A 14,399-nucleotide genomic window follows, 5' to 3' on the forward strand; every position below is an offset into this window, starting at 1 on the left:
TGAAGTATTGCTTCAAGTATTCTCTGTAGGGATGATCTGGTAAACATGAATATTTTTAGACCATTTACAGCATGAAAAGTTTTCCTTTCTCTTTCAATTATGGCAGATAGTTTTTCTGGGTAAAATAGTCTGAGCTAGAATCTGTGGTCTTTTAGAACTTGAAGTATGTTGTTTCAGAGTCTATTGGCTTTTAAACTTTTTGTAAGAAATTAGTTATAACTTTAATGGGTTTTCCTATTTTTGTGACCTGTGGCTTGTCCCCTGCAGTTTTCCATGCCCTTTCTTTGTTCTATACATTTAGTATTTTAACTGTGATACTCCATGTCCTCTTCTGGTCTTGTCTGTTTCGTTTTCTTTCTGTGCTTCTTGTATTTGTGTATGTGTGTCTTTCCTTATTTGGGAGGAAGTTTCCTTCTGTGATTGGTTGAAGACCTATACCATTGATGAGGGATTCTTCTCTGTGCTATGCTATTAATACAAAGATTTGGTCTTTTCCGTGTCACAAAATTCCTGTATGTGCCTTTTATGTACTTCTAATTTTTCATATTCTTTGCTTGAGTGGTACAATTCCTCTACATTATCTTCAGGTTCTGATATTCTATTTTCTACTTGATGTAGTCTACTGATATGGCTTTTCTCTAAGTTTTCTTATTAGCTTATTGACTGTCTCAATTCCCTCTTATTTCCCCTGGGGTTCTTTCCAACATTTCCATCTCTTTACTGAGTTTTCAAATCCTGAGTTTCCATCATCATTTCATTCAGCCACATATTTGTTTTCCTTGGATTTTGTTCAGGAGTTTATCACTATTCTTTTCAAGTTTGTTGATGTGTTTGTTCATGTCTTCTTTAAACGCCTTGAATTATTTGATCATGTTTATGATTTTTCTTTTAAATTATGTGTCCTGGGGGTCTTCTAGGTAATTCTCACTTAAAAAGGTGTCTATAAGCCTAGTGGGCTTGGGGCAAAGGACATACTGTCTTGGTCTTTCATATTATTTATGATTGTGTGGTGTGACTTGAGCATGTAGACTTCTTGCATTGGTTGATATGATATGATTCTAGCATATGATGTGATTCTAGCATGTCTAAGGCTGGGCCAATCAAAAACTGTGTGATGAAAGCTGGGCTTGGGTATGTGGGAATGACATGAACATGAACTGAAGGTTAAATAAAAATGCATTCATTAGAATATTTATAATATCCACTAGGAAGTGAGTTATCAAAGATGTACATTTTCTTACTTATATTTTTATGTATTCCAACTTTTCAGTAATGAATTGTCTTATTTTGTTAAATTCTTCAGTCATCTTCCCAGCTCCCTAGCCTGTGGCTCACAGAGTTTCTTGTATCTGTTTCCATTCAGGCTTTTGAAGACTCTCATGAAGTTTTATCAAGGAAAGACCCTTCTGTTTTTGTTGATTCTCCTGACATTAAGTATTTTCATTCTCTGGGGTTGTTTTTTCTAAATACATATTTTATTTATTTATATATTTTGTATAATAAATAATAGTAAATATTTATTATTATTTGTTTTTACAGAAGAGGTCAGGCCTCCTGAAGATAGTAACCAAAAAAGGCATATCAAGTTGAAGGCCGGACAAGACAACTCAATATAAGGATAAGGGTCTCCAAAAGGTGGCAAAAGAGTCAGAGACAGGCCCTGTTCCCACTGTTAGGAGTCCCACAAGAAAACAAAGCTACACAACCATAACATATATGCAGAGGGCCTAGGTCAGTCCCATGCAGGCTACCTGGTTGTCGGTTCAGTCTATGTGAGTCCCTATGAGTTCAGGTTAGTTGATTCTGTGGGGGTTTTTGTGTATGTGTGTGATTTCTGGCTCCCACAATCCTTCCTCCCCATCTTCTGCAGGATTCTCCAGGTCTGCCTAATGTTTGGGTGTGGGTCTCTACATCTGTTAGTTGCTGGGTGAAGGCTCTCTGCTGTCAATTGGGCTTCTCTGTTGTTTTTATCTTTTAATAAATTAATGATAAATCTATACAACTGAATTTTTCAGATGAAGAATATAAAAGTTTGAGAAGGGCTAAGGAAGTAAGTTCAGCAAGTAAGAGGACTTGTAACACATGCAGAGGACATGAGTTCAAGTCCCTAGCACCTACGTGAAACAACAGATGCAATTATGCATATATCTACACCACCAGCACTGTGGGGGTGAGGTCAGTGCTTTCTGGCCATCAGCGTACCATAGCCTCAGTCAGAGGCCTGCCTCAGAAGAATAAGGTGGATAATGATGGACAATTCAAAGGTCTCCTTTGGCCTCCATATGTTCATGTAGGTGCATGCCCAGCCCCCTCACATGCACATACACCACAAACACAGGTACATATAAAAGCAACAACTTGAGAAAGGATAAAGTACAGTTAGATCTATGACAAGCTCCACTCCTAAGGCATGGGAAAGCTCTGTGCCAACTGTAGAAGAAGGACCAAAATAAAGGCCTTATTTCTAATTGTCTGTAATTTACCTCTTCAGAATAAAGACAGTTCTTAATCTACCTTGAATTGACCTTAGCTGTGCTGACGGTAACCAGCATGACTGCTTGATTTTAGTATGGATATCTAATTATTGGTTAGATTAAAACCTGTGTGTTTATACTGGAAAAATTAGGGCTATCAAAACAGAATAAATGTTTTCCACCGGTGCAAAGCATAGCTATATTTTAGCATCTTAGATTTGTCAAAAATAAATAGATAAATTGAAAGCATATCCCATTTCCATAGAAACTAGAAATAGAACTATCCTTCTGTAGGGTGATACGAGCTGTTATTTTTGTTATATTACCCTGATCTCAAAATATAATTTGTTAAGTTTTACAGCCAAATGATAAAACTAATGGTTTATGGATTTAGTATTAATAACTCTACAGCTGTAACCAGGCTCTCTGGAAACTGTTCTTCAAAAGGCAGGTGGTATTTCCTTCTCTGCTTGTTTCTGTAGTCCTTCCAGGAAGTGCACTGAGAAAGTAATGAATCTGGCTAGACCCCCAAATATATTCTTGTTAAAATAAGCAAACTCATGAGCATTACCTATGAATAATTTTTTATTGTTATAATAAGTAGCAAGGCCAAAAATCACTCTAACCATTCAATAATATGGTAACTTTAAACATTTTAAGCAAATTAGTTTCCTTTACCATTGGTCATACAAATATTCTTCAGAAATCACAACATATAAAAGTAGGTAAAGCTCAACTGCTAACCATATTCTCCAAATCATCTTCTTCCCACTGAGTCACCAACCGTTAACTGAATATTCAAGAAATAGAGCATAGAAACCATTCATGGTTTTTTGGATAGTGGTATGGACTATTCTGTGTTCCTAGTTGATTTATAATGCATACTTGTCTTATCACAACTCAAAACTGAGAATATTCCTATGCTAATGCCTTCTCAAACTGGTATCTGTTACCCATTTCTGAAATTCTGGCTAAATGAAGTGATGTGAAAGGAAATAGTGAAGGATATAAGGCCAGTGTCTTAGGAAACTTAAAGCATCTAGATGGTACTTCTAACCAAGGGAGGTCACATAAAGTTCCAATACACACCATTTGCCAATGGTGTCTGTGCTGAACTACTTGACAATGACATCCAGGAACCCCTGATTTAAAGAGATTATTTGCTTAAAAAAAATAAAGCTAAAATACTAGAGGAACTACCTGTTAAATTACTGCTCACCATTTCACTCCCACGTGATCCCTCTCTTACAAATCGGCCCTCAGTCCATATAATGTTACCTATACATATATGTTTTCAGGGCTAACTACTTGGTATTGGATAGCCAATTGTGGGGCTCTTCCCTGGGGAAGACTGTTTGCCTTTCTTCTGTAATTCTTAGTTTAGGGTGGGACCCAGTAAGATTTCCCCCTTCCGTGTTAGCATGTACATTGCTGTCTTCCATGTTCATGTCTTGTTTAGGTAGCCATGTGCTTCAGACTTTGTAAGTATAACTTGCCTGCCAGTTCTAAGAGAAGTAATTCCACAGTCCAATTTCTGTTCCTCTGGCTCTTACATAGTCTCTATCCTATACTCATATATTATATTTTATATATATATATATTACAATCAAAGCAAAAGAAATCATGAATTTGAGAGAAAGCAAGGAAGATGTGGTATATGGGAGAGGTTGAAAGGAGAAAAGAGAAGGGGAAAATGATGTAATTACTGTAACTACATTTTAACTTCAAAAATATTAATAAAGAAAAATCAGCACTCAGAAAAATTAATTACTGAGCAAGTACTTTGCTTTTGGCCTTTAGATATGAGTACTGCAACTACACATATCTTCCTCATTATCTTGACTTCAAAAGACCTAATTCCAAATCTCAACTTCAGCGATAAAGTACATGGGATGGCACACTTGGGTTCTCTGACTACATAGTCAGTTTTGACATGCATGTATGTTTTGTTGGTGGTGGCATTCTTATTGAAATGCCCTAAAATTCCTGTCTGAACAACAGAAACAGTGTTTCTTTCTCACTAACTAGTACTGCGGCTGCACTGGTCTTATTCTATATGCCCAGATAGCAATATTATAATTGAGACAGCATCACTCCAGCATACTACAATGATATGACTGGTTATCTCTTAAGACTATAATTCATTTCACTTATTTCTTACCCTACTTCAGAAATGTCTCCAAAAGTGAATAAAAATCACCAAAACAGTTCCATTTTGACATTTGCAGATTATCTCAGAGCTCTGGAATGTTATGAGTCTATGATTTAAGATTCGAAACACACTCATACCTGAAGATTTAATCCCTACTCACTCCTCTCTCTTTTCTAGACTTCAGCTTTTTAATAACCATGATATGAACTAATAAAAACCATTTAATGTTTATCATTGACCACATCACTTGAATTATCTTACACTGGATACCTCACTAGACTATCACAACCAGTACCACCTCATTTCAGAAAAAGAGAGAGAGAGAGAGAGAGAGAGAGAGAGAGAGAGAGAGAGAGAGAGAGAGACTGAAACTAACATGGCTAGGTAAGTAAAACTTCTCACCCTGGGTCACAGAGCAAGCAGCCAGTGATACAATCACACTTTGGTTTGCTCTGTGTTTTTTTTTCTGTGATGCTGAGGATTCACCCCAGGGCCTAATGTGTGCCAGATATGAGCTCTGCTACTGAAATACACACTAGCCGGCACAATTACAGTGTGAACATGGGGAGTGTAGGTCCAGGGATCAAACTCCCTGTCACCACTATTCTACAGGGCTTCTTGATTAGGCTACTCTGGTATTAGAGATTAAGTAAAACAGTGGTAAAAAGTACCATTCCACAACATTGTAATTTGAAAGGTTGATGTGAGCAGAAGTATTGAAACTAATTTCAGTGGCTTCCAAAGTAGGCCAGCCTTTCATTTTCTTGAGCTGTCTTTACTGTGAGGCAGCCTGAAGATAAGGATTTGGAGTGTGTTCTGAAGGCCTTATTTCTGTATGTTTAAACTTTTTGAAAAGCAGGGTTTTATGCAAATGGTGGACAATTCCTACACCCCTGTTTCTTTAATTCCTATTCTCCACAACTTCATATTACAGAAACGCAAATAAGGAAGCGGGTTACCATGACATATGAAATAATATTATTCGGATATCATTTTTTCATGGAGGCCTGCAGTAACAATGCAAAGGAGGCATGTTGTCTCGGGAGACAGTACGCTTTTGAACATATTTTCTGCAAGTAGGGAAAACATACCTGTACCCAGAGGAATATGGGAAACTTTACACTACATTTAAGCACAAACACATTTTCTGCTTCTTAATTTAAAAAGGGAAGGGACAGCACTAAAATGCGCATAGGAATAAACAGGCCATTTATTTACTTGTACTAATTAACATCTCCAGAGCGCCAGAGTTTTTTCACATCTCCAGGGCCTCTCTCAAAGGATGTTCTCCTGGCAAGAGAAGCAGCGATTCAAAACCTTGCTGAGTCCAGAGGGAGAAATGTCAAAGAAGAAGAGGCACCCTAAAAACAAACATGTTAATTAAAAACATGAGATAAACACTACCATCTTACACCTCTCCCCACCACCCCAGGAGACCAGGGTAATTGTCTTTCTGCTTACAACATTTAAAAGATCAAATTAGCAGGAATCCTCCAGAAACAGTTAGCACTGGCTCCTCACATTCATTACCATCTAGACAGACTGTTCAAAAATAAGAGCTGGGGAAGAGCAGTAGACATTTCAAATTTCTTGGACTTATGAGACTCGTGGAGTGTCACCTCCAAAAATAGGATTGGAGAGTTCTTTAGCTATTATCAGCAGTCTCAACCAAGAAGACCCTCAGACAGGTAGGTACCTCCAGAGAACGGTGAGTGAGGCTGTGATTTGACTATCCACCAGTATTCTCATCCTCTTCCCATTCCTTCTCTGACAGGGTCTCTTGTAGCCCAGGCTGCCCCTGAATAAGTGGCCCGGAGTGACCCTGACTTGGTAGTCTGATCCACTATGATCACAGGTGGGCACCACCACTCTTGGCTCATATGGTGCTGGAAACTGAACTCAGGACCTCCTTTCTGGATACTAAACAAGCACTCTGCCAATCAAGCTCATCTTCAGCCCTAAAGCTGAATTAATCAATTATTATATCTAATTGAAAATTAAAAGAGTGGAAAAGGAGGAAAGGGAGAGAAGAATCAATAAAGACTGGAACAAATAAAGCAGAATAGAAATTAAACTTGAACAAATTAAACGAAACACTAAAGGTCCAATCAGGACTTCCCTTATAGAGCATTGTTCTTTCATTTCTGCTGCTGTGATAAAGGAGTCCACAGCTCCGGATTACAGTCCATCACTGTAGAGGTATCAAGGTGGAGTCATATCATACTTGAGAGCAGAGAGGGGATAGACACAGGCATGCCTGCACTCAGCTGGCTTTCTCCACTCTTACATAGTCTAGGATCCAACCCAGAAAATGGCACTGCCCACTCTCAGACTGGATCATCCCATATCAACTAAGGCACTCAAGGTAGTGGCCCACAGACATGCCACAGTCCAAACTAATCTAGACCTGATTGAGACTCTCTTTTCAGGTGATTCCAGGTTGTGTCAAGTCAACATTAAACTAACCATCGTGTAAGTTATATTTATAATTTAAATACAAAAGCAGCATTAGTTCTGCATATGTTCACATATATGCTATTGGGAGGTAGAAAACCACATAATGAGGTCAAGCTTCTGTGGAAAATTAGATGTGTAGTTTTGACAAGTTATATAAACATACTAGCATTGGTTTTTTCACCCATAAATATTGATAATAAGAGCAGTCAAGTCATTGCTATTTCTTCATAAACATCCCTTCATACACATATTTATAACAAAATGTATGTCACCTATTACTTTATCTGCCTTAGATAATGTTACCATTATACTAGCTAAGCAATTTTCATGTCACTGAGACTCTGTAAGGAAAATGTCCAAAGCCTTCAGAGTTCCTATCAAGCAGGTCACTGTGTGCTGTATTTTCATTCACTTGGTTCCTTTCATGTCTTGGAGCATTCTGCTAGATGGGAGGAGACAAGGTTTCTCCAATGAGGGACAGACAGGACAAAGGTATGAGCACTGCCCTTCTCTCTCCATCACAAAACCGAACTGTGACTTTCACTAATCTCCTAACAGGGTGTGACTGAAGCAATGCTCCTCTCTGCCATGCTGCAGCCAGAGTGTCAGTGTATGCCACTTTCTAAGTTTTACAGAAGCATCTATGCCTCCCCAGAAAAAATAGTCTTGATGGGATTCCAGATTCCAGATCAGTAGTTACTACACGAAACGACCCAGCACTCTCACTTGCTCCATAGGTAGGGACCCCCACACCCTGAGGTTTCTTCAGAGTGTATTTCCAGTCCCCATCTGCAGTCACTGAGCTGCCCAATCTATGAAATGAAAAACCGCAGCCCATGCAACCAGCTGAAATTCAACTGGGAGAGGTTTGTTCATGGTAGCTTGTATATCATTTAATCAAGACATTCATGACAACATTTTTTTTCCAAGGCGGCTAGTGCCAAGTGTCATCAATCAACAAATATACACAGATCGATCATCTAACCACTTTAAATTGCCTGGACACTTGGGCAGGGTGCAAAGCAAAATAAAAACTATAATCAATGAAATTGGTAATGCTGAAGGTGGGGACCAGATTTACATGATTTAAATATGCAGATGGAGATGTGACTTCCTATCTAGTCTTTGCTATCCCCGAAGGGTTGCTGTATTAACTCTAATTCAAAAGGTCTCTTGACAGGTTTTTAAAGAACATGTCATTTTGTATTAATATTTGCTACGTCACATTACCAGCATTCTTCTGCAAAGACAGCATTTACCTTCTGTCATATGTAAACCTCAAATGAATAGCTTCTTGGGCAAATATCACTGGGAATGTGTTTTCCTGGGTTTACCCACAAACCTTTCAAAGGTCATGTTGTGCAAAACAGAACTAAAGACAATGAATGTTAAGTGACTTTCTGAAATCATACTGTTGTGCCCTCTGTACTTGACAATTAAAAACTAACCACCACAAACCCCAAATTATAGATAAAAAAAGCAAAATATAAAGTACACCTTAACGTGCAGTTTAGAGACTTACTAAATAACAGCCAAAGCTTTTTTTTGCAATAAAAAAAAGATACAAAGTAAACAATACATACTTCACTTTTGAAGACACCATGAAGTAATAATATAATCTTGTCAACATTATTAATAATGCAAACATCCAATATTCTAGGAAGAAAGTGGTAGAGTAGAAAATATCTTAATCGTACATGTCACCGCTATAACAACTTTAACTAGTGACTTGCTGAAGTTCAGGGTTAACTTAACCTGGTCCATGGATTCTTCATCTGAAACATGACATCATATTGTTGCACCTCACTAAAGCTAGAAGTAAACCATGTGTGTGAAAGCATTTGCTGAACGACAGAGCAATCCGAGGATCCTAATGATGAATCATACCTAGTTGACTTTTCCTGAATGCTGCCAGCATCTCTACTTTGTAAATGAACTTTTCCTGTCTTATCACTGTCTGTCTTCATAAAGACAACACAGTTTGATTTTGCCCACCACCAACCTCTGTGTTGTATCCCAAGATCAAGAGAGGCCATGCTTTCTATAGATTTGTAGGCTAAAATGCAGATTCTTGCTATGGATTTGTTTCCTCAACAAATATTCTCAGAGGCATTAAACACAGACAATTAACACTGACAAAACTCTCCTTTGGGCCCTTTCCACATCTCATGAAGAAGTTATGGATATGACCATACACTGATCCAAAGTCTTTTAATTCATGATGTGCAAGTGAAAGTTCCGGGCACATAGAAACAAAAGCACTTTAATCTGGCCTAGTGACCAGAAGACAGCACAATTAAAGAACTCTTGAATGTCCCATTCATGGTGGCCCTGCCACACTGTGTCAGCACATCTACTGATCAGAAATTCAAGCACTTCCTTCCTGCTCTAGTTTCATTTCTGTTGCTGTGATGAGATACCCTGGCCGACAGCAACTTAAGGAAAGAAGGGCTGGTCTGGCTTACAATTCAAGGCTACAACAGTCGTCTGTGGAGGGAAGTCAAGGCAGAAGGTCAAGCTGGTAGTCACATCACATCTGCAGCCAGGAGCAGAGAGAAATGAATGGCTCTTTGGATTACCTCAGCTAGCTTTCTGTATTACACAGGGACATACCCAGGAAACAATGCCTCCCACACTCAAGGTAGGAATTTCCACCTCAATCAAGACAAGCTCACTAGCCAACCTAATCAAGATATTTCTTCCAGGCTCTCCTCTCAGAAGACTCCAGGTTTTGTCCAGTGGATAGTTCAACTAAACAGCAGAACTCAATAACGTCAAAGTCTTTATGGTTAAATTTCCTTGAAGTACACCCTGTCAACTACCTCTAGCAAACAGGAAGCAGATGAGTGTTGGTACAGAATTAAACAAACCTCCCACAAGAGAAAAATGTGGCATCTGACACAGCTCAGGCCTTAGGACTTAGGCCTGTCTTAGCCTGCTAATGTGTAAGATACTTGCCTTAGCAAATCCTGATTGTCACACAGGAGTTGCATTCGTCATCAGAACAATAGTCAGGGATTGGCACGTGGGTGACAGCTCATAGATGCTGGCTGAATGTGTGCCTTTGCCCGGGAGCCACGGGAGCTCTGCTGCTTCCTAGCCCCTTCTGCTCTGCACTGCTGCTGACACACCTCCTTCTCACTTGTGGGCTTCTTGAAGACAGAGCAACCTCTGATCCATGGCTGTACCCCGGCACCTGGTGTTGATGATAGGGACTGCTATTTAGAGATCATGCCAATGAATAAAAACAGGACACCCATTCCTACCAAAAGAATAGATACACTCAAAGAGAACATGTAAAGCAAGATAGCAACATGAAATTCATTTGTATATTCAACAAGTATTTACTAGCAATTACTCCATACCAGTTATTTCTTAAGTAACTGTAGATGAAGTCCAGTACTAAACAGACAGCATGTCCTGTCATCATAGAACTTAAAGCCTAAGGTGAAAATAGACAAAAAAGTGAGTAAATAAGCAAAGTACGGAATACAGTGCTTGGGGAAAATGAAGTGTGTGTGGTAGGGGGGTTGGGGGGAAAGGCAGAACTCCTGGGGAATTGGAAACTTTCCTGAAATTGTAGTTACCTTGTACTGAAAGTATATGGCCCTAGAGTTACTATGATCTGTAAGGTCTTGGCATTGCAGTTACCATGTGATTAAGTACCTGGCATTGTAGTTACTGTGTGTTGTATCTACGTGACCTAGTAATTACTGTGTGCCGTGAGTACCTGATATGCTAGTTAGTGTGTGCCGTGAGTACCCGCTATCCTAGTTACTGTGTGCCATGAGTACCCGCTATCCTAGTTACTGTGTGCCGTGAGTACCCGCTATCCTAGTTACTGTGTGCCGTGAGTACCCGCTATCCTAGTTACTGTGTGCCATGAGTACCCGCTATCCTAGTTACTGTGTGCGGTGAGTACCCGCTATCCTAGTTACTGTGTGCCGTGAGTACCCGCTATCATAGTTACTGTGTGTCATGAGTACCTGCTATCCTAGTTACTGTGTGCCGTGAGTACCCGCTATCTTAGTTACTGTGTGCCATGAGTACCCGCTATCCTAGTTACTGTGTGCCGTGAGTACCCGCTATCCTAGTTACTGTGTGTCATGAGTACCTGATATCCTAGTTACTGTGTGCCATGAGTACCTGATATCCTAGTTACTGTGTGCCGTGAGTACCCGCTATCCTAGTTACTGTGTGCCGTGAGTACCCGCTATCCTAGTTACTGTGTGCCGTGAGTACCCGCTATCCTAGTTACTGTGTGCCATGAGTACCCGCTATCCTAGTTACTGTGTGCCGTGAGTACCCGCTATCCTAGTTACTGTGTGCCGTGAGTACCCGCTATCCTAGTTACTGTGTGCCGTGAGTACCCGCTATCCTAGTTACTGTGTGAGGTGAGTACCTGCTATCTTAGTTACTGTGTGCCATGAGTACCTGCTATCCTAGTTACTGTGTGCCGTGAGTACCTGCTATCCTAGTTACTGTGTGCCGTGAGTACCCGCTATCCTAGTTACTGTGTGCCGTGAGTACCCGCTATCCTAGTTACTGTGTGCCGTGAGTACCCGCTATCCTAGTTACTGTGTGCCGTGAGTACCTGATATCCTAGTTACTGTGTGCCGTGAGTACCTGCTATCCTAGTTACTGTGTGCCATGAGTACCCGCTATCCTAGTTACTGTGTGTCGTGAGTACCTGCTATCCTAGTTACTGTGTGCCGTGAGTACCCGCTATCCTAGTTACTGTGTGCCATGAGTACCTGATATGCTAGTTAGTCTGTGCCGTGAGTACCCGCTATCCTAGTTACTGTGTGCCATGAGTACCCGCTATCCTAGTTACTGTGTGCCATGAGTACCTGCTATCTTAGTTACTGTGTGCCGTGAGTACCCGCTATCCTAGTTACTGAGTGCCGTGAGTACCTGCTATCCTAGTTACTGTGTGCCGTGAGTACCCGATATCCTAGTTACTGTGTGCCGTGAGTACCCGCTATCCTAGTTACTGTGTGCCGTGAGTACCTGCTATCCTAGTTACTGTGTGCCGTGAGTACCTGCTATCCTAGTTACTGTGTGCCGTGAGTACCCGCTATCCTAGTTAGTGTGTGCTGTGAGTACCTGCTATCCTAGTTACTGTGTGCCGTGAGTACCCGCTATCCTAGTTACTGTGTGTCATGAGTACCTGCTATCCTAGTTACTGTGTGCCGTGAGTACCCGCTATCCTAGTTAGTGTGTGTCATGAGTACCCGATATCCTAGTTACTGTGTGCCGTAAGTACCTGCTATCCTAGTTACTGTGTGTCATGAGTACCCGCTATCTTAGTTACTGTGTGCCGTGAGTACCCGCTATCCTAGTTACTGTGTGCCGTGAGTACCCGCTATCCTAGTTACTGTGTGCCGTGAGTACCTGATATCCTAGTTACTGTGTGTCGTGAGTACCCGCTATTCTAGTTACTGTGTGCCATGAGTACCTGCTATCCTAGTTACTGTGTGCCGTGAGTACCTGCTATCCTAGTTACTGTGTGTCGTGAGTACCCGCTATCCTAGTTACTGTGTGTCATAAGTACCTGCTATCCTAGTTACTGTGTGCCGTGAGTACCCGCTATCCTAGTTACTGTGTGCCGTGAGTACCCGCTATCCTAGTTACTGTGTGCCGTGAGTACCCGCTATCCTAGTTACGGTGTGCCGTGAGTACCCGCTATCCTAGTTACTGTGTGCCGTGAGTACCCGCTATCCTAGTTACTGTGTGCCGTGAGTACCCACTATCCTAGTTACTGTGTGCCGTGAGTACCTGATATCCTAGTTAGTGTGTGCCGTGAGTACTCGCTATCCTAGTTACTGGGTGCCGTGAGTACCCGCTATCCTAGTTAGTGTGTGCCGTGAGTACCTGATACCCTAGTTACTGTGTGCCGTGAGTACCCGCTATCCTAGTTAGTGTGTGCCGTGAGTACCTGATACCCTAGTTACTGTGTGCCGTGAGTACCCGCTATCCTAGTTACAGTGTGCCGTGAGTACCCGCTATCCTGGTTACTGTGTGCCATGAGTACCTGCTATCCTAGTTACTGTGTGCCATGAGTACCTGCTATCTTAGTTAGTGTGTGCCGTGAGTACCTGCTATCCTAGTTACTGTGTGCCGTGAGTACCTGCTATCTTAGTTACTGTGTGCCGTGAGTACCCGCTATCCTAGTTACTGTGTGCCGTGAGTACCCGCTATCCTAGTTACTGTGTGCCGTGAGTACCCGCTATCCTAGTTACTGTGTGCCGTGAGTACCCGCTATCCTAGTTACTGTGTGCCGTGAGTACCCGCTATCCTAGTTACTGTGTGCCGTGAGTACCCGCTATCTTAGTTAGTGTGTGCCGTGAGTACCCGCTATCCTAGTTAGTGTGTGCCGTGAGTACCCGCTATCCTAGTTACTGTGTGCCGTGAGTACCCGCTATCCTAGTTACTGTGTGCCGTGAGTACCTGCTATCCTAGTTACTGTGTGCCGTGAGTACCCGCTATCCTAGTTACTGTGTGCCGTGAGTACCCGCTATCCTAGTTAGTGTGTGCCGTGAGTACCTGCTATCCTAGTTACTGTGTGCCGTGAGTACCCGCTATCCAAGTTAGTGTGTGCCGTGAGTACCCGCTATCCTAGTTACTGTGTGCCGTGAGTACCTGATATGCTAGTTAGTGTGTGCCGTGAGTACCTGCTATCCTAGTTACTGTGTGCCGTGAGTACCTGCTATCCTAGTTACTGTGTGCCGTGAGTACCCGCTATCCTAGTTACTGTGTGCCGTGAGTACCTGCTATCCTAGTTACTGTGTGCCGTGAGTACCCGCTATCCAAGTTAGTGTGTGCCGTGAGTACCCGCTATCCTAGTTACTGTGTGCCGTGAGTACCTGATATGCTAGTTAGTGTGTGCCATGAGTACATGCTATCCTAGTTACTGTGTGCCGTGAGTACCTGCTATCCTAGTTACTGTGTGCCATGAGTACCCGCTACCCTAGTTACTGTGTGCCATGAGTACCCGCTATCCTAGTTACTGTGTGCCATGAGTACCTGCTATCTTAGTTACTGTGTGACGTGAGTACCCGCTATCCTAGTTACTGTGTGCCGTGAGTACCTGCTATCCTAGTTACTGTGTGACGTGAGTACCCGCTATCCTAGTTACTGTGTGCCGTGAGTACCTGCTATCCTAGTTAGTGTGTGCCATGAGTACCCGCTATCCTAGTTACTGTGTGCCGTGAGTACCTGCTATCCTAGTTACTGTGTGTCCTGAGTACCTGCTATCCTAGTTACTGTGTGTCATGAGTACCAGCTATTCTAGTTACTGTGTGCCATGAGTACCC

The 14,399-nt window shown here is 41.7% G+C and overlaps 1 protein-coding gene across 13 annotated transcripts in view; it reads right to left on the reverse strand.

The window, feature by feature from the left end:
• Positions 1 to 14,399, reverse strand: part of LOC128106497 (EGF-like and EMI domain-containing protein 1) — a 719,003-nt gene that overhangs the window by 656,886 nt on the left and 47,718 nt on the right. For 3 of the 13 annotated variants that reach the window (XM_052732019.1, XM_052732017.1, XM_052732016.1), the window contains exon 2: positions 10,042 to 10,279. The exons of the other annotated variants lie outside the window; for them this stretch is intronic. In XM_052732019.1, coding sequence (XP_052587979.1) covers positions 10,042 to 10,076 — 35 coding nt within the window. In that variant the 5' untranslated portion in view covers positions 10,077 to 10,279. The remainder of the gene's footprint in view (positions 1 to 10,041; positions 10,280 to 14,399) is intronic. 13 annotated transcript variants of the gene reach the window in all.

This window comes from Peromyscus californicus, unplaced genomic scaffold (genome assembly GCF_007827085.1).
Source record: "Peromyscus californicus insignis strain IS unplaced genomic scaffold, ASM782708v3 Scaffold_9__1_contigs__length_137607984, whole genome shotgun sequence".
Classification (NCBI taxonomy): domain Eukaryota; kingdom Metazoa; phylum Chordata; class Mammalia; order Rodentia; family Cricetidae; genus Peromyscus; species Peromyscus californicus.